At 46.1% G+C, this 19,890-nt stretch overlaps 1 protein-coding gene across 2 annotated transcripts in view; it reads right to left on the reverse strand.

The window, feature by feature from the left end:
* PREX1 (phosphatidylinositol-3,4,5-trisphosphate dependent Rac exchange factor 1) overlaps positions 1-19,890 on the reverse strand; it is a 151,499-nt gene that overhangs the window by 17,176 nt on the left and 114,433 nt on the right. Inside the window, exons 22-25 of one of the 2 annotated variants that reach the window (XM_040437367.1) lie at positions 16,629-16,807; positions 16,178-16,339; positions 14,145-14,355; positions 11,746-12,025 (exon numbers count right to left, since the gene is read on the reverse strand). In XM_040437367.1, the coding sequence (XP_040293301.1) occupies positions 11,746-12,025; positions 14,145-14,355; positions 16,178-16,339; positions 16,629-16,807 (832 nt within the window). Of the gene's footprint in view, positions 1-11,745; positions 12,026-14,144; positions 14,356-16,177; positions 16,340-16,628; positions 16,838-19,890 lie in introns of both variants that reach the window. The other variant, XM_040437365.1, reaches the window with a different exon arrangement.

The raw sequence follows: 19,890 nt of genomic DNA on the forward strand, positions 1-19,890 counted from the left end.
CTCCCATGACAATTTGTCTACAGTTATAAGTACTTCTATACATATTATTATTACATTTTTTCCCTATACCTTTCTTTAGATGACCTCTCCTTAAAAACATCATTAAAGGTATTTTTCACATAATATTATCTTTATTTTTTACATAATAATTCTTACACAATAAAAGTTTTTTCGCAAGTTTTCAAACAAGTTTGCCCCCTTCTTGAATACAAACATTTTTACCATAAAACCCTTTTTTCACACAAATCCCCTTTTATATTTTATACTATTTATTTTTAAATGATTTCCCATTTAATGTACATCTAATCATTGCATTTAAGGGTTAAACCCAAGAAGACTACGCTGATTATAAGAACAATTTAACAATCCATTAACAAGTGATACACCTATTATTGTATCATTAAAAACAGCTTTGCTCAATTGAGATTAAACTATTCCTTTATTGGAGGCAGTAGATAAAAAGGGCGCCACAGTCAATTGCGGGTTACCACTGAGGAAGGGGTCAGTTTAGCCCCCGAAACGCGTCTGTGTACTAAGATACCCGCATGTTCAAACAGTAAAAGGACAATACAGGTAGCGCTTCCACATACAATCACTGCCCGCAGATCCACTACAGCCTCCCCGGCATATACTATCAGTGCAGAGCAACCACGTGACACGCTGAACTCATTCAGCAGCATGTGTGATACGCCGAGTCAACCACAACCACATGTGATACGCCGAGTCAACCATCTAGGAATGCTCGGACCTGACACCCATAATGTGGTGGTGCACCATCACATTATGGGTGTCAGGTCCGAGCATTCCTAGATGAACAGTTTCCTGGAAAGTGGATTGGTCGTCGTGGGCCAGTTGAATGGCCCCCAAGGTCTCCCAATCTGACCCCTTAGACTTTTATCTTTGGGGTCATCTGAAGGCAATTGTCTATGCTGTGAAGATACGAGATGTGCAGCACCTGAAACTATGGATACTGGAAGCCTGTGCTAGCATTTCTACTGCGGTGTTGCGATCAGTGTGTGAAGAGTGGGAGAAGAGGGTTGCATTGACAATCCAACACAATGGGCAGCACATTGAACACATTTTATAAGTGGTCAGAAACTTGTAAATAACTCATGAAAGAATAAAGTTACGTTAAAACGAAGCACACCATTGTTTTTCTTGTGAAATTCCCAATAAGTTTGATGTGTCACATGACCCTCTTCCTATTAAAAAAACAAAAGTTGGATTCAAAATGGCCGACTTCAAAATGGCCGCCATGGTCACCACCCATCTTGAAAAGTTTCCCCCCTTACATATACTAATGTGCCACAAACAGGAAGTTAATATCACCAACCATTCCCATTTTATTAAGGTGTATCCATATAAATGGCCCACCCTGTATACAACACCTGCCTGATATAGATGTTTGAATATTGGCCACATAGGCCCACAGCAGTTTCTATACCATTTTCTTTCTGTTGACCAACTGGAATCCCCAGCTGGATCAATTATTAACTCTTTGGAACATTGATTCCTTATTTTTGGAATATTGACTACCACTAGATCTTGGAGTATTGACTATTACCAACCCTCCAGATTATTGACTGCATTAAAGAGGACCTTTCATTACAATAAAAAATCTAAACGAAGTATGCTGACATGGAGAGCGGCGCCCAGGGATCTGCCTGCACTTACTATTATCCCTGGGCACCACTCCGTTCTCCCGGTATAGGCTCCGGTATCTTCCGATTTTCGGCTCAACCGGGAGGAGCCTGCTCTTGTTCTCCTGGGCGTCTCCTTCTCCCAGGCTGTAGCGCTGGCCAATCGCAGCGCTCAGCTCATAGCCTGAGAGTTTTTTTTGGGAGAAGGAGACGCCCAGGAGAACAAGAGCAGGCTCCTCCCAGTTGAGCCGAAAATCTGAAGATACCGGAGCCTATACCGGGAGAACGGAGCCCAGGGATAATAGTAAGTGCAGGGAGATCCCTGGGCGCCGCTCTCCATGTCTGTATGCCTAGTTTAGATTTTTTATCGTAATGAAAGGTCCTCTTTAAGTTTCTGAACAAAAAGACTTTCTACTGATCAATAAGATTTTCCACTGAGTCATTATTTCTCTTTTATCACAATTATTTTCCTCTGAGGCGTGAATTTATATCCCCACATCAATATCCTTATACAGTGGATATAAAAAGTCTACACACCATGTTAAAATGTGAGGTTTCTGTGATGTAAAAAAATGAGACAAAGATACTTTTTCCACCTTTAATGTGACCTATAAAATGTACAACTCAATTGAAAAACAAACTGAAATCTTTTAGGTGGAGGGAAGAAAACAAAAAAAAAAAACACTTAAATATTGTGGTTGCATAAGTGTGCACACAGTCTTATAACTGGGGATGTAGCTGTGTTCAGAATTAGGCAATCACATTCAAAATCCTGTTAAATAGGAGTCAGCATATACCTGCCATCATTTAAAGTGCCTCTGATTAACCCCAAATTCAGCTGCTTTAGTTGGTCTTTCCTGAAATTTTCTTAGTCGCATCCCACAGCAAAAGCCATGGTCCACTGAGAGCTTCCAAAGCATCAGAGGGATCTCATTGTTAAAAGGTATCAGTCAGGAGAAGTGTACAAAATTTTTTCCAAGGCATTAGATATACCATGGAACACAGTGAAGACAGTCATCATCAAGTGGAGAAAATATGGCACAACAGTGACATTACCAAGAACTGGACGTCCCTCCAAAATTGATGAAAAGATGAGAATAAAACTGGTCTGGGAGGCTACCAAGAGGCCTACAGCAACATTAAAGGAGCTACAGGAATATCTAGCAAGTACTGGCTGTGTGGTACATGTGACAACAATCTCCTGTATTCTTCATAAGTCTGGGGTAGAGTGGCAAGACGAAAGCCTTTTCTTACGAAGAAAAACATCCAAGCCAGGACATTTTGCAAAAACACATCTGAAGTCTCCCAAAAGCATGTGGGAAAAGGTGTTATGGTCTGATGATACCAAGATTGAACTTTTTGGCCATAATTCCAAAAAGGAGATTTTTGTGAAACTCACCTGTAAAATCTTTTTCTCGTCTTTTCCATTGGGGGACACAGACCATGGGTATAGCTTAGAGATATTAGTAGGAGGGACACTATGCAAATGAAAGAGCTCCTCCTCCTCGGGCTATACCCCCCGACTCCACCAGGAGGAACTCAGGCGTTGCACAAGCAGTAGGAGAAGGAGCAAGAAAAAATTATGGAAACCATCGGACCAAGCCATAAGGTCCAACCATAAACAGAAACTGAACTGAAGACCCCTCCTGCAACAGGCAGAATGGGTGGGAGCTGTGTCCCCCAATGGAAAAGACGAGAAAAAGATTTTACAGGCGAGTTTCACAAAAATCTCCTTTTCTCGTACTTTTTTTCCATTGGGGGACACAGACCATGGGACGTCCTAAAGCAGTCCATGGGGTGGGAAAAAATCTCAGCACCGCCAGGAGGAATGTCCAATGGTCAAACAGGAACCACAGCCTGCAAAACCCAGCGGCCAAAGACCACATCAACTGATAAACTTTGTAAAGGTATGTAAGGACGACCAGGTGGCCGCCTTACACAGCGGAGACGCAGAGGCACGATTGCGTCTTGCCCAGGAAGCCCCCCACCGCCCTAGTGGAGTGAGCGGTAATCCTAGCCGGGGGAACTCTACCACAAGCGCGATAACCCGCGGAAATAGCCGAGCAGATCCAGAGCGTCATGAACGGTGGACGGAAGCAGTAGCCGCGAGATACAACTTCAAGGCCCGTACGACATCCAGGGAACGCAGTTCCTTGGGTTAGCCGGAGAAGGGCAAAAGGAAGGCAGGACAAGATCCTCATTAAGGTGGAAGGGAGAGACCACCTTGGGCAAAAAGGAGGGGACCAGACGGAGCACAACCTTATCCTGGTGGAAAACCAGAAAAGGCTCCTGACAGGAAAACGGCCAGCTCCGACACCAGTCTGATTTAAAAGCTTGTGATGGGATTTGAACTCACAGCTTCTGCATAATAGCCCAGAACTTTAATCACTACGCTATGTAGCTGTATTAGAAGTTATGGCCACAAGGAAGACCACTTTCCAGTTGAGAACAGTCAGAGAGACCTCCCTCAAAGGCTCGAAGGGGGCCGACTGCAGAGCGCGCAGGACCAAATTGAGATCCCAAGGAGAGAGAAAGAGAAAGAGAGAGAAAGAGAAAGAGAGAGAAAGAGAAAGAGAAAGAGAAAGAGAAAGAGAAAGAGAGAGAAAGAGAAAGAGAGAGAAAGAGAAAGAGAGAGAAAGAGAAAGAGAGAGAAAGAGAGAGAAAGAGAAAGAGAGAGAAAGAGAAAGAGAGAGAAAGAGAAAGAGAGAGAAAGAGAAAGAGAAAGAAAGAGAGAGAAAGAGAAAGAAAGAGAAAGAGAGAGATCACCCTCAGTTCCAGAATGTTGATTGGAAGGCGAGACTCTGCCGCCGAACAAATCCCTTGAACCGTGCGAGACTGGAGAACGCCGCCCCAACCCAGGAGGCCGGCATCGGTGGTGACGCCCGTCCAGGAGAAAAGGAGAAAGGATCTCCCCGACCTCAGGTTCAATGGGGATAGCCACCAACGGAGAGCTGCCCGAACCCGCTGAGACAAGCGGATGCGATCGTCTAGACCCCGAGAGGTTTTTGTCCCAGAGGGAAAGGATCTCCTGTTGTAACAAGCGAGTGTGAAACTGGGCATATGGAACGGCTTCGAAAGAGGCCACCATAAGACCCAGGACCCGCATGCATTCCCGTATGGAGAGGAACTGGGATCGCAGTAGATTCGACACTGCCCCCTGGATCTGGGAGGACTTGGAGGGTGGCAGAAACACTCTGGCGGACAAGGTGTCCAAAAACCATTCCCAGGAAGGGGAGCTTCTGGGATGGGAGCAGAGAGGACTTTGGAAAATTGATTATCCAGCCGAACTGTTCCAGAGTCTGAACAGTGATCCAGACGCTGTCCTCGGCCTGCGGAAGCGAGGGGGCTTTTATCAGAATATCGTCCAGATAGGGCAGCAAAGGAATGCCCCTGGTACGAAGAAGCGCCATGATCGGTGCCAGGATCTTGGTAATGACCCGAGGGGCGGTTGCCAACCCGAAAGGAAGGGCGACAAACTGATAGTGACGAGCCCCAATGGCGAAGCGCAGGAATCGTTGGTGAGATTCTGCGATCGGAACATGCAGATAAGCGTCATGGATGTCCACGGACTCGAGGAACTCCCCTGGAAGAAAAGAAACCATAACGGAGCGGAGGGAGAAAAAAACGTTCCGGTGGTCTGGTCGCGAACTCTATCTTGTAACCAGACGTTACAATCTCTAGAGCCCATGCGTCCTGAACATGAGTCCAAACCTGCTGATAAGAAAGCAGGCGGCCCCCCACCACGAGGGGTGGGGGCGCCACTTCATGCAGAAGATTGCTTGGGAGCGGCAGGGAGAAGCGGCGAAAGGACTGGTACCGAGAACCGGAAGTCCTCGCCCGAAAGGGTGCTTAGCCCTAGCCTGGGGAAGGTGAGTGCTTTTGCCCCTAGTAGCGGCAGAGATGAACTTATCCCGTTGAGCCCCAAAAAGTCTGGAACCCTCAAAGGGGAGGTACGCAAGGGAACGCTTGGAGGAAGCGTCAGCATCCCATACCTTCAACCAGACCTCCCTGCGTTGAATGACTGAGAGGGCCGAAACGCGGGCAAAAAAGGGACCAATGTCCATGGAAGCCTCACAGAGGAATTTGGAGGCCTGAGACATCTGGAGAATCAAATCCAGCGTGTCCGCCGACGCACCTTGGTCCGCCAGGTCCTGGTGATGGCGCTGCAGCCACATTGAGAGAGCTCTGGCCACCCATGCCGAGGCAAAGGCAGGTCGCAGGGACGTGCCCGCCAGTGAGAATATGGATTTTGCCAGAGAATCTAGGCGTCTGTCCACAGCGTCCTGCAGAGAGGAGCCGTCCAGGACAGGGAGGGCCGTGTTTTTGGCCAACCTGGCTACCGGGGGGTCCATCCTAGGGGGAGAAGACCACTTCTCCACGCTGTCCGCCGGGAAAGGATAGAGAGTATCCATGCGTTTTGTGGCGGAAAACTTCTGATTAGGACGGGTCCATGCCCTGGCTATGACAGCGGAAAATTCCTCATGGACCGGAAAGACAGCAGCCTCTGGTTTTTTTGGGAGGAAAAAGGGCGAACTCCCTCCTAGTGGAAGGAGGAGAATCCCCTTGGAGATTAAAGGTGTCACGGACAGCCGCTACTAGATCAGCCACCATGGTGGAGAGCTTTGGCGGAAGGTCCCGCTCCGTGACCTCGTCCGAGCCGGACAATTCCCCTTCAGACCTGCGCTCCCTAAGGGGGGGGGCGAGAGGAGTCTGAGCAAGCTTCTAGCAGAGGGGGAGAAGCAGGGATGCTGTCGCTCACGCTGCCTCTTAGTAGTCAGGCGTCCTCTGCAGGAACCACTGTGAGGGGACGGAGTGGTTGGCGCCGCAGGATTGGAAACGGACATACGTTCTATGAAAGACATGGCTGCCTTGGCGAACAGGGCCAAATCAGCGGCCGCGCTGGACATGGCAGATGCCCAAAGCGGGGGCCGCAGGCTCCGCAGTGACGGGGGGGCTGGACTGGGCAAGAGAAGGGGGAGAAAGGTGATTCTGTCCAGAGGCAGGGCAGGAGGCACAGGCACCAATGACCGAAAGTGGGAGCAGACACTCCAACAGGACCCCATTGGGGTCTGAGAAGAGGTCTTACCGGACTTAGTCTTAGGCATGATGGTCTCTTCACAAAAGTGACTGGAATCAGTAGAGAGAGAAAAAATCCTACCGCTCAGGCAAGAGCATCAATCCAGAGAGGAGCGGGGGAGCAGCCGTTCAGTGTGAGAAGCTTCTCAGCAGCAGCAGGAAGGAGCCGGAGTTCCGATTAGGCTCCGCCCCCGGTCGCGATTAGGCTCCGCCCTGGCCGCGATTAGGCTCCGCACCCCGATAGCATCATAGGAGCGGGAAAAGAGCTCACTGTGTAAAGAAAGAAAATAAAATGGCCCCCGGCGCCGCTCAGCGTGGAAAAAACTAAAGTAAGGCGCCCCAGCAAGGGGGATGGCAAGCCCAGAGAAGCGGAGACCGGAGGGGGAAGTGCTCAGAGACATGATATGCCGGCAGAGAAGGAGCAGGGACATCCAGAGACGCCTGCCCAGTTAAGTGCCTCCATGACCCTTGCGCCCCAGACAGAACAACAATGCCACCTAGATCCCCATTCACCCAGGAGGCCCATAGGTCTCAGAGCAGAGAGGTAGGGAGGGAGGGGGGAGACACAGAGGACATGGCTGCCTTGCAGCTTCATACTTATCTGCTCCTGCAGATCTTCTCCCTCGACTCCAGGACCAGCAGGGATGCACCTCTTCAGACATCTGACTCCTTGCTCAGGAGTGCAGTGCTCTGGAGGAGGGTGGCAGCAGGTGACCCAGGAGCTGGTGGGATGCCGGAGCTGACAGGTCGAGCCCGGATCCACTTGCCTTCTTGGGGGGATAATTGAGGCAGCCTGGCAACGTCCAACAAACGGCGGCGGGCACTCCATGGGGGACCAGGAAGGCGCAATGCCGACCTGCATCCCCAGCTGGAAGAAAAATAACAAAAGGGAGACGAATGAAAGTGTCAACCTCCTTCACCAGACACTAAGCAAAGACTGAGTTCCTCCTGGTGGAGTCGGGGGGTATAGCCCGAGGAGGAGGAGCTCTTTCATTTGCATAGTGTCCCTCCTACTAATATCTCTAAGCTATACCCATGGTCTGTGTCCCCCAATGGAAAAAAGTACGAGAAAGATATGTTTGGCGCCAAAAACACCACTACACATCACCAAAAGAACACCATACCCACATTTAAGCATGGTGGTGGCAGCATCATGCTTTGGGGCTGGAACTGGGGCCTTAGTTAAGCTAGAGGGAATTATGAACAGTTCCAAATATCAGCGCGTTCCAAATACATCCCTGACGAAGGAACCCGTAGGTTCTGAAACGCGTTGGATGGAAATTTGTCCCTTGGAGGCACCCAGAGCAAAGTTGTGACGTCACACGAAGACGCTCCTGAACTCATCCCTGCAGGCTCCTCCACGTGTGCGCTAGCTACCGGCCGGGGCAGCGCGCTAGGTGAGAGTTAGAGCAAGAAGCGTCTCATCAGATATATACAGCGCTTCCTGGAACAACGGGATCACACCACATCACGGAATGACTATTCATCAGATAACAGGTAGAGATCTCGTAATTAGTGTCCTGTGCATATACATGTAATAATCCTCACCCTCCCATACCCTCTCTGTATGCCAGCGCCGGTATTATATACATATATATATATAGCTATCAGCCATCCATTATCGGTGAGAGCAGGTTGGACACTCACCCCAATACTAGGCAGCGGCAAACAAGGTGATAACATCAACCTCAGAGATATACCTAACGGCAGCGCAAGTGTCTCTGTTCATCATAAACTTAATTGCTAGTTCTAAATACCAGTAAATATTGGCACAAAACCTTCAGGCTTCTGCTAGAAAGCTGAACATGAAGAGGAACTTCATCTTTCAGCATGACAACGACCCAAAGCATACATCCAAATCAACAAAGGAATGGCTTCACCAGAAGAAGATTCAAGTTTTGGAATGACCCAGCCAGAGCCCAAACCTGAATCCGATTGAAAATCTGTGGGGTCATCTGAAGAGGGCTATGCACAGGAGATGCCCTCACAATCTGACAGATTTGGAATTCTTTTGCAAAGAAGAGTGGGCAAATCTTGCCAAGTCAAAATGTGCCATGCTGATAGACTCATACCCAAAAAGACAGAGTGCTGTAATAAAATGAAAAGGTGCTTCAACAAAGTATTAGTTTAAGGGTGTGCACACTTATGCAACCATATTATTTTATTTTTATATTTTTTCTTCCCTCTACCTAAAAGATTTCAGTTTGTTTTTCAATTGAGTTGTGCAGTTTCTAGGTCACATTAAAGGTGGAAAAAGTTCTGAAATGATTAATCTTTGTCTCATTTTTTTTACATCACAGAAACCTGACATTTTAACAGGGGTGTGTAGACTTTTTATATCCACTGTATATATTTTTTACATCTATATTTTTAATCTTTTCCTCTATTTTTACTATTCCTTCGCTATTTTACTATTAGTTTTTACCTTAATAAATTGAGCCATATGCGTATAAACTTTCTGTATGTAGGACTGATTATACAAAGAATTTTAATATAGATTTCCATATACAAACCGGATTCCAAAAAAGTTGGGACACTATACAAATCGAGAATAAAAACTGAATGCAATGATGTGGAGGTGCCAACTTCTAATATTTTATTGAGAATAGAACATAAATCACGGAACAAAAGTTTAAACTGAGAAAATGTACCATTTTAAGGAAAAAATATGTTGAATCAGAATTTCATGGTGTCAACAAATCCCCAAAAAGTTGGGACAAGGCCATTTTCACCACTGTGTGGCATCTCCCCTTCTTCCTACAACACTCAACAGACGTCTGGGGACCGAGGAGACCAGTTTCTCAAGTTTAGAAATAGGAATGCTCTCCCATTCTTGTCTAATACAGGCCTCTAACTGTTCAATCGTCTTGGGCCTTCTTTGTTGCACCTTCCTCTTTATGATGCACCAAATGTTCTCTATAGGTGAAAGATCTGGACTGCAGACTGGCCATTTCAGTACCCGGATCCTTCTCCTACGCAGCCATGATGTTGTGATTGATGCAGAATGTGGTCTGGCATTATCTTGTTGAAAAATGCAGGGTCTTCCCTGAAAGAGATGACGTCTGGATGGGAGCATATGTTGTTCTAGAACCTGAATATATTTTTCTGCATTGATGGTGCCTTTCCAGACATGCAAGCTGCCCATGCCACACGCACTCATGCAACCCCATACCATCAGAGATGCAGGCTTCTGAACTGAGTGTTGATAACAACTTGGGTTGTCCTTGTCCTCTTTGGTCCGGATGACATGGCGTCCCAGATTTCCAAAAAGAACTTCGAATCGTGACTCGTCTGACCACAGAACAGTCTTCCATTTTGCCACACTCCATTTTAAATGATCCCTGGCCCAGTGAAAACGCCTGAGCTTGTGGATCTTGCTTAGAAATGGCTTCTTCTTTGCACTGTAGAGTTTCAGCTGGCAACGGCGGATGGCACGGTGGATTGTGTTCACTGACAATGGTTTCTGGAAGTATTCCTGAACCCATTCTGTGATTTCCTTTACAGTAGCATTCCTGTTTGTGGTGCAGTGTCGTTTAAGGGCCCGGAGATCACAGGCATCCAGTATGGTTTTACGGCCTTGACCCTTACGCACAGAGATTGTTTCAGATTCTCTGAATCTTCGGATGATGTTATGCACAGTTGATGATGATAGATGCAAAGTCTTTGCAATTTTTCGCTGGGTAACACCTTTCTGATATTGCTCCACTATCGTTCTGCACAACATTGTGGGAATTGGTGATCCTCTACCCATCTTGGCTTCTGAGAGACACTGCCACTCTGAGAAGCTCTTTTTATACCCAATCATGTTGCCAATTGACCTAATTAGTGTTAATTGGTCTTCCAGCTCTTCGTTATGCTCAAATTTACTTTTTCCAGCCTCTTATTGCTACTTGTCCCAACTTTTTGGGGATTTGTTGACACAGTGAAAATTGGAATCAACATATTTTTCCTTTAAAATGATACATTTACTCGGATTAAACGTTTGATCTGTCATCTACGTTCTATTACAAATAAAATATTGACATTTGCCATCTCCACATCATTGCATTCAGTTTTTATTCACAATTTGTTTAGTGTCCCAACTTTTTTGGAATCCGGTTTGTATTTATTTCTCTATATCAAGATAATAAATTACCAATCATCTAACACCATTTGTCTGTTCTCTATTTGCTACCAGATATAGTGTGCCAGTCTATCCAAGAATATCTCAATTTCGCTCTTTTTTGACTGGGTGAGTCAGTTAGACTTTGAGCACCTTTTTTGACAGTAGACGGGTGAGCATCTATATTACATTGTGTTTATATAAAGAACCAGCCAGCACTGCCAGGTGGAGAGGATTACCTGCGTCTGACAGTGGAGCTCAGGAGGTCTGTGTGCTGTGATCTGAGGGCTGTGTTGGGATCCGCGGATTGAGCCGGGCTGGAGGGCTCAGACCCCTGTGAGGGCGAACAGGCCGCATAACGCCTGCCTGTGGACTTGACAAGGCAGAACTTCCAACAGGGTGTGAAGTAACACCCAGGAGAAAAGGTGACTGTTTTCTATATGAACTTTTTATGTGTGTGAACGATCACCAAGCAACTTGCGATTTTGTTTTGCTTTCACGTGTGAATAAACACTGATGTTTTCAACCAAGAACTTGTACTCTGTGCTGTACCCGCTAATCCTAACTACCAGAGCGAATCCCCACAATTGCTACAATGAATCGGTATAGGTCTGGAGTCTAGGCTGTTTAGCTCATAGAACGCTCTAGACTGAACAGCAAGCAGATGTCTTGAAAACGGATGAAGCTTAATTTACTAAATGATGGATTTGACTTCAGCTTGACTTGACCCATTCTTGGCAACCTCTACTGTCCAGTCTATGTCTGTGCTTCCCATGTGGCTGAGATGATGCCACTTGTCCTGCTGCTCTGCTTGTGGTCGATCTATAGATCGGAGCGTGCACACAGCCATTAGTGGGGGGCTGAGCAAAGAGTTTTGCTGTAATCTCTATGGAGGTCTCAGACACATGAGCCAGGTAGTAGCCTTACTTGTTAATCTGAGTAACATATTGCTTCATCTCCTTCACGGCCACGTCCAGCTTGTTGAAGAGCTGCAGGTAGGCATCCTGAATCTCTGTGTCTTCCTGCTTCAGTAGATGGCTCAGACCTCGCTCCTCGCTCTTCATCCCCCCATTCATCTGCGGGAAGCTGCTGTCCAGGCATCCTCCATTCAACCCGTTATCGTCTTTTACGCTCTGACCCCTCCAGGCTGGAGCCACCATAGTGGACATACAGTGCTGGGAGTATGTCATAGGATTCAAGCTGCCAACTGAGGAGATAACAGATAGATGAGATGTGAGCGCAAAGTGGACGGGAGCACCGCACCAGTAATTACTGTCCTACATCTTTATTGACCACTTCACTTTACAGGTATATTTTTTACATTAACATAACTATGTTCTATCCAGAAAACATACCTCCCCTGTCCATCCCTTCTCCTGAATGCTGACATAGTTTTTTCTCCCTTTTGTTACCTATTTTTAATTTATCTAAACGTATTCATAATTAAAGGGGTTGTCCAGTTTTAGGAAGAAACGCTTGGCATCCTTCTGTAAACAAGAACTGAGCATTAGGCTACTTTCACATCAGCGGTTTGGCTGGATCCAGCAGGGATCAGCAAAAATTCTTCTGTTATTATGTTAATACAACCGGCTGCATTAGTTTTGAATGGATCCGGTTGTATTATCCCTAAAATGACCAAGCACTAAAACCATTGTAAGACCATGGGCAACGGATCGTTTTGTTTCGTGTCTGAGAAAACCGATCCAGCACTATTGACTTGCATTAGGTTTCATGCCGGATCAGTATCCCATGATGGACACAAAAACGCAGTTTGCAGGGCATGGGAACGCAACGAAATGGAATGCATTCTGGCGCAAACCGCTCCGTTCAGAATGAAGAGTTTTCCTCCGGTTTTGAGATCCTCTGCCAAAAGGAAAGCACAGATGTTAAAGTAGCCATACTTATTTGACAGATCCCCGCACCACAGCTCTGGTTCTCCTGGCCAGGCTCAGTTTTCCTGGCAGCAGCAGGGACATTATTGCTGCAGCCAATCACTGGTCTCAGCAATATACCGTCATATGCAATGGTCAAGTGTTGTCACCGCTGCAGCCAAGTAAACTGGGAGAACTGGAGCTGCAATGCAGGATTTGTCAGATAAGTAAAGCAAATTAAATTAAATTAAATTAATGTAAATCTTGTCAGCCAGCAAAGGAGGCAATATGGACAATCACAATTAGAGATGAGCGAAGCTCGCTTCAGATCTTAGATCTAAAGTTGCTTCGCACAAAACTTCATTTTAATACTGAACGGAGATTAGTCTACATACAGCATTAAAATGTATGGGCTCCAGTGAGGTAAATTCGTTATCACCGAAGTCTCGGGGGACTTTGGTGAATAACTTTGAGATTTGATCTTTCAGCTTGAAAACCATTTTAAAACTTGGTTCTCAAGTCTGCTTCGGTACCAAGGTACCAGTCGGTACCGAAGCCGAATTCGGATACCTGTTTTACAATGGTTTTCCAGTTTTATAATCAAATGCCGAAGTTTTTGTCACGTGAGGCTTTGGTGGTAACTCATTTTACTTTACTGGAGCCCATACATTTTAATGCTGTACAGAGAGGGATCTTGGAGCATAGCGACTTCGGAACTATGATCTGAAGTGAGCATTCCTCATCCCTAATCACAATACATCAATAAGTACCTTGTATTAACTTTGTCTACATGAAAAAAATTGTGTGGCTTTTATGTGCCTTGTATTAACTTTGTATACATGATAAATTTTGTGTGGCTTTTGGCATGGATTTTCTGTTTTACAATCCCATTGAATCTATGGGGAAAACCACTATACATAAGGTTGGGAATTGCGCAAACAATGAACATGCTGTGGATGTGAAAAAAAGGTTTTCCGATATATTTATCCTCTGGATTGGTCTGACACCAGGGAACTCTTGCTGATCCGCTGTTTGAGAAGGCATCAGCACTCGCAGTGGCGCCGCGACCTTCTCGCAGCTTTTGCTAGGCAATGTGGCGTCACGTTCATAGGTCAAATGCCCTAGGCGCAGATAAGCCCCATTAATGAATGAGACTGAGCTGTGATACCAAGCACAGCCACTATACTATGTAGAGCACTGTGCTTGGTAAGCTGAGAGAAGGCCACATCGCTACTGCGAGCGCTGGTAGCTTCTCAAAAAGCTGATTGGAGGGGTCTCCACCGATCAGATGCTGATGACCTATCGAGAGGATAGGATAGTTCATCAGTAAAAAAAAAACAAAAAACTGAAAACCCCTTTAAAATCTGTGCGGCAGGTCAATTTCAGTGCATACAAAATACACACAGTCAGTGTGTACATACATGGCATTTCATTGGTCATATGACCTCGTCTCACCTTGATCCGGATCGAGGCCAAAAAATGAGTTTTTCCGGCCAAAGCGAATGCTGAAGGAGCGCCCCACTGAAGTTGTGGTTTTAGGGTATGACACCTCCATCACGTTGATATGACAATTGGTCGGGCAGAAGTCCATGCTCTGCAGGGGGTGCAGCTCACTCGTAGCGTGTTTAAAGGATGGACTGACCTTTATCCTGAGCTCATCTGCAAACTGAGAGATGACAACAAATGCAATCACAAAGATGCCAGTCAAAGGGTGAAAAGGGCAGGAGCAGAAAACTGAAACAGTACAACGTATCAGAAAGGTAGAGGCTGCAGGGTACAGGACGGTGGAGGGATGTCTGCCAGATCCAGGCAAGAGGATGCAAGCTATAGAGAACAGAATGAGGGAGGGGTGGCCTTTGGATGCAGGCAGGAAGGAGGCTGCACGACAAAGGGATATAAGGATTAATGGAGGTCAATATACACTACTCCCAAAAAGTTAGGGATATGTGGCTTGTGGGTGAAATTTCAGGAGGAACCTAAAATGCACTCAAACTTTTACAGGTGAACTTAATGTGACCTTCTCTAAACTTTTGAATACACATGTCCAACTGTTCAATGTTTCAGTACTTTTTGCACAACTGGCTGTTCTCTAACAAAGAGCTTAACGGCAAAATTCACAACAGGTGTTTGATCAATGAATCGCCCAATACATTTCCTGGTTCAATTAAAATAGGTATTTAAACAGTCCTCCTCATCATGCTGTTCACATTTTGACACCATGAGACCAAGATGACACCTAACCATTGATCAACAGTACCTTGCCATTGTGAGGCTTCAAGCACGATGTTCTGAGACCGAAGTGGCCACTGAGCTTAGAGTGCCACAGAGTGTCATCAGCAGGTTGCAACAGAGATACAGAGAGACTGGAAGAGTCACAGAGAAGCATAGAAGTGGACCTCCTTTGGCCACATACCACACTGATGACTGCTTCATTGTGAACAATTCCCTGCAGAACTGGATGATGAATGCCACACAACTCCAGGCACATTTAAGGGAGGTGAGAGGCACCCAAGAGTCACGTCAGACCATTCGAAACAGTTTACGTCAGTGTGTTCTGTGTGCTAGATGACCTGCAAGGGTACCTGACCACACCACAAGTCACAGGCGTCATCGTCTTGCATGGGCCAGAGATTATCTATGCTGGACGAGGGACTAGTGGGCCTCAGTGCTGTTCACTGATGAAAGTCGATTCACGCTGAGCCGAAATGATGGCCGCCAACAATATTGGATATGTCAAGGAGATCGCTATGCATCAGCCACTGTTGTCACCAGACGAGCCTTTGGTGGTGGTGGTGTTACAGTGTGGGAAGGTGTGTCTTGTCAATACAGAACTTTGTGACTGGTACAGTGACAAGCCCAAACTACTTAAATAACATCATTAATCCAGTCATTGTGCCTCTGCATGAACAACACAGGCCTAATTTCATCTTCATGGATGACAGTGCTCCAGCTCATCGAGGTCACATCATTAGGGAGCAGCTGCTGGAGACTGGGGTACCTCAAATGGAGTGGCCTGCACTTTCTCCAGACCTGAATCCCATTGAAAACCTAGGGGATCGGCTGAGTCGCCGTGTAGAGGCTCGTAATTCTGTGCCCCAGAACTTCAATGATCTGAGGGACGCCCTTCATGAAGAGTGGGATGCCATGCCTCAGCAGACAATAAGTTGACTTGTAAACAGCATGAGACGTCATTGTCAAGCTGTAACTGATGCTCAAGGCCACATGACTAGTTATTGAGACATTAACATCACGTACAGTATAATTGTTGGCTTTTGTTTCAATAAATTGTTTGAAATGAGGAAATCACCATTGCATGCTTCTACATAAATGCCCTACTTTTATGATATAATATCACTGTAGCATGAACTTTTTACATTTTCCATAAATTTCACCCAAAGCCAACTTTTTGTGAGCAGTGTATACTGGAAATGACCACCTGTAACTGAAGACATACAGGCTATGAGGGGGATAGGATCTTGAATTGTTACCTCCGTGTAGCTGCTAATCCTACGAGTGATGTTCTCCAGTTTGGTGTCACAGATTTGGCGGAATTCGTACTGCGGCATGGTCATTACTGATTTGCTCATGGCAATGAGTCTTGTACAATTCTTCACAAACTGAACATCATCAGCAATAAAAGCCTGAAGGATCTGAGGAGAAACCAACATGATATTCAGGTGGCTTGAGGGGCCTATTCGCCTATAACCCACAGAGTTAACTGGCCCTATCCCACATCCACTAATGATCTGATTGGAGAACCTCAATCATTCAGCCAATCTGGAGGCTTATCAATACTTCATCAGATCAATGACAGCATCATATGCTCCATGTAACTCAGCCTTTAGTGATAGGTCTAAATGTATTCATATAGTGAAAGGGCAAGCGGCTTCCACAAATAGCAAAATCCTTTATAGGATGCTCACCCACAATCGCCCTTACCTTAGCAGTGATCCCAAAGGAGCCACGAGGTTCAACCATCTTCTCCAGGACGTAACACTTTATTCCCGCTGTGCTGACATACTCGTACACCACACCATGCTCAAGATGGACGTTCTCCACCGTCAGGTTAATAAGTGGAGCGTCCTCCATCACGGGTGAAGGGGTGCAGGAAGAGACATCTGCCAAGGGACAAAGGGGCAGATTTAAGTCTAAAAATCAGGGAGGAGATTAATCAAAAGTGATGCAAGGGAAAACAGCAGTAGGAGGAAGGAAAGGAGCGCTGAAAGGTGAAAGTTGATTGGTTGCTATGGACAACTAAGCCAGTTTTGATAGATCTCCCCCACTATGTTTGTTGCTCATAGCAACCAACCACAAAGCTACTTTCATTTTTTGAGAGAAGAATATGAAGAGAAAGCTGTGCTGTGATTGGTTTTACTTGCGCAACTTCTATGCAGAGCCAATCTGCTCATCACCAGATAGTAAGACATGGGCGGGAGGAGGAGATCGCAAAAAAAAAAGGGGGTCAGTCAGCACATTCCAATGCGCAGGGGCACGTTGCTATGGCTGAGAACAGGGAGAAGGAAATCATCCACTTTAGCACTGGGGACCCCATACTCCAGACTGCTCCCCCAAACCATGTTAGCAGTGAGAGACACTCCCTGGGATGCTGGACTACAATCTGCACCCGCCCCCTCCACCCACAATTCACAGATGAAGGTGAGCGATCCTGTAGTGCTGGGGATTTCTGGGAAGCGGTTGCAAATGTTAATAATAAATGAGTGGCTGTCTGTCAGAGGTTAACCCACTCACTGCCAGAAGCAGCTGCCTGTGCACCAATGTACACTATATTCTATCGGATGCCCCAAGAGTTTCTATAGGATGCTCCGACAGTTTCTAAAGCACCATGTGTTTAAACTCCTCACCATTTTCACTACCTGTACTTGCTGTCACTGAATTAAATCACTCAGGGGCTAAAAACTCCAACAAACTTAATATTACTCACAGCTGAGGGCTTGTTACAAGGTTTCAGTAAAGGCAAGCCTATGTAAGGCTACTTTCACACTTGCGTTTTGGCTTTCCGTTTGTGAGATCCGTCATGGGCTCTCACAAGCGGTCCAAAACGGATCAGTTTTGCCCTAATGCATTCTGAATGGAAAAGGATCCGCTCAGAATACATCAGTTTGCCTCCGATCAGTCTCCATTCTGCTCTGGAGGCGGACACCTAAACGCTGCCTGCAGCGTTTTCTCTGTCCGCTTGACGAAAGTGAGCCAAACGGATCCGTCCTGGCACGCAATGTAAGTCAATGGGGATGGATCCGTTTTCTCTGACCCAATCGAAAATGGATCAGTCTCTCATTGACTTTCAATACAGTTCATGACGGATCCATCTTGGCTATGTTACAGATAATACAAACGGATCCGTTCATGATGTATGCATGCGGTTGTATTATTGTAACGAATCAGTTTTTGCAGATCCATGACGGATCCCCCCAAAACGCGAGTGTGAAAGTAGCCTAAGCTGAGCACAACAGCAGCACAAGTCACTCTCCTGCCCTGATACTCTGCCACAATGTGCAGCTCACAGAGGTTCAGACTGGATACAATTGTGACAAACCCTAAGTTGTGACATCCGAGTGTGAAAACAATTGTTCCTGTTCATTAACAGTAAGCATAAATGCCGAAAAAGGGGGACAATTAGGAAACTGTGTAAAATAAAAACTGTTCACGCTGACCATAGCAACAAATTAAGGGGTAGTTCACATTTCGTCTTCTGCTCATGAAAAATGAAGGCTGCACTGTGTTTGGATGCTACGGGCAGCATAAACAGTTTTTCTCTTAGATCGATATCTTTAGGCTGGGGCTACACGGCAATCACAGCTGCAACACCCGTCGTACATCCGAAGATTGCACTACATGGTAGCACAGTGAAAGTGAACGGAGTCGTTTTGCAACTTACTGCGATCGCAACACTACAGGTAGATCATGAACAGGTAGGAACAAGAGTTAGGGACCACTCAATTGAGACGACCTTGACGCGGTGAGTGGCTTACTATGCTTTGGCCAAAATATAAACCAATGTCTCATCCAGCTTGGAGGGCAGAGTGCTGGATGTAGTGTGCGATCACATTTGCATTTTCCGTTTGTATATGTATTTCGCCATAGTGATCTGCACCTACAGGCAGGTTGTGCTGACTCAACCCCCTATTTTTTTCTTTGTAGTATATATTGGAGGCGTGGCGATCTCCTTGGAGTCATTGCACACCTGACCAGTCAATCTGTCCTGGAGGCTGGTTTTAAAGTCAGTATAAAATTGAGTCTGCTTATATAGAACCTACCATTAGCCATCTGGCTCCAGGAGAAGAATATGGTGGGTTCAGCATGCATGTTGGTACTTGCATCCCTGGATCCGATGAAAGCTGTAATGGCACCGGACGGGGTTACAAGCAAAGTGTACTTGGCTTGCATGCTGACCTGCATTCCCTGGATTTTATGTGGCTGTCATGGCCCATAAACAGGTAGGAACAAGAGTTAGGGACCACTCAATTGAGACGACCTTGACGCGGTGAGTGGCTTACTATGCTTTGGCCAAAATATAAACCAATGTCTCATCCAGCTTGGAGGGCAGAGTGCTGGATGTAGTGTGCGATCACATTTGCATTTTCCGTTTGTATATGTATTTCGCCATAGTGATCTGCACCTACAGGCAGGTTGTGCTGACTCAACCCCCTAGATCATGATAATAGTAGGTGTAGAATTGGGATAACAGTATGAAAGCTCTATTGTTCTCTTGATGGGCCTAGATCAAGGCTCACAAAGAAGAGCATTGCATTGATTAGTGTACTGCGGGATGCTCTAACTGAGGGTTATGCCTTGAGTAATTTTCTTAGTGTGAAAAAAATAGTTCCTGTTTATCAACAGCAAGCATAAATGTTGAAAATGGTGAAGAAATAAAACACAAAGGGAGCCAATTACGAGACGTTGTAAAAGAAAAACTGTTCACACTGACCACAGCAATCAATCACAGGGTAGTTTACATTTCACAATATGCTGATGAAAAAACGAGATTTTTGTATAACTTACCAGTAAAATCTCTTTCTTGCTCTTCCTTGGGGGACACAGGAGATCCTGGGTATAGCTCAGCTCCCTAGGAGGCGTGACACTAAGTGAAAACTGTTAAGCCCCTCCTCCAGCAGCTATACCCTCAGCCTGGAGAGAGAGACTGCCAGTTGCGTGTCCAAGTAGTGAGAAAAGGCAATGACCA

The sequence above is a fragment of the Bufo bufo genome, chromosome 6, assembly GCF_905171765.1.
Source record: "Bufo bufo chromosome 6, aBufBuf1.1, whole genome shotgun sequence".
NCBI classification, from domain to species: domain Eukaryota; kingdom Metazoa; phylum Chordata; class Amphibia; order Anura; family Bufonidae; genus Bufo; species Bufo bufo.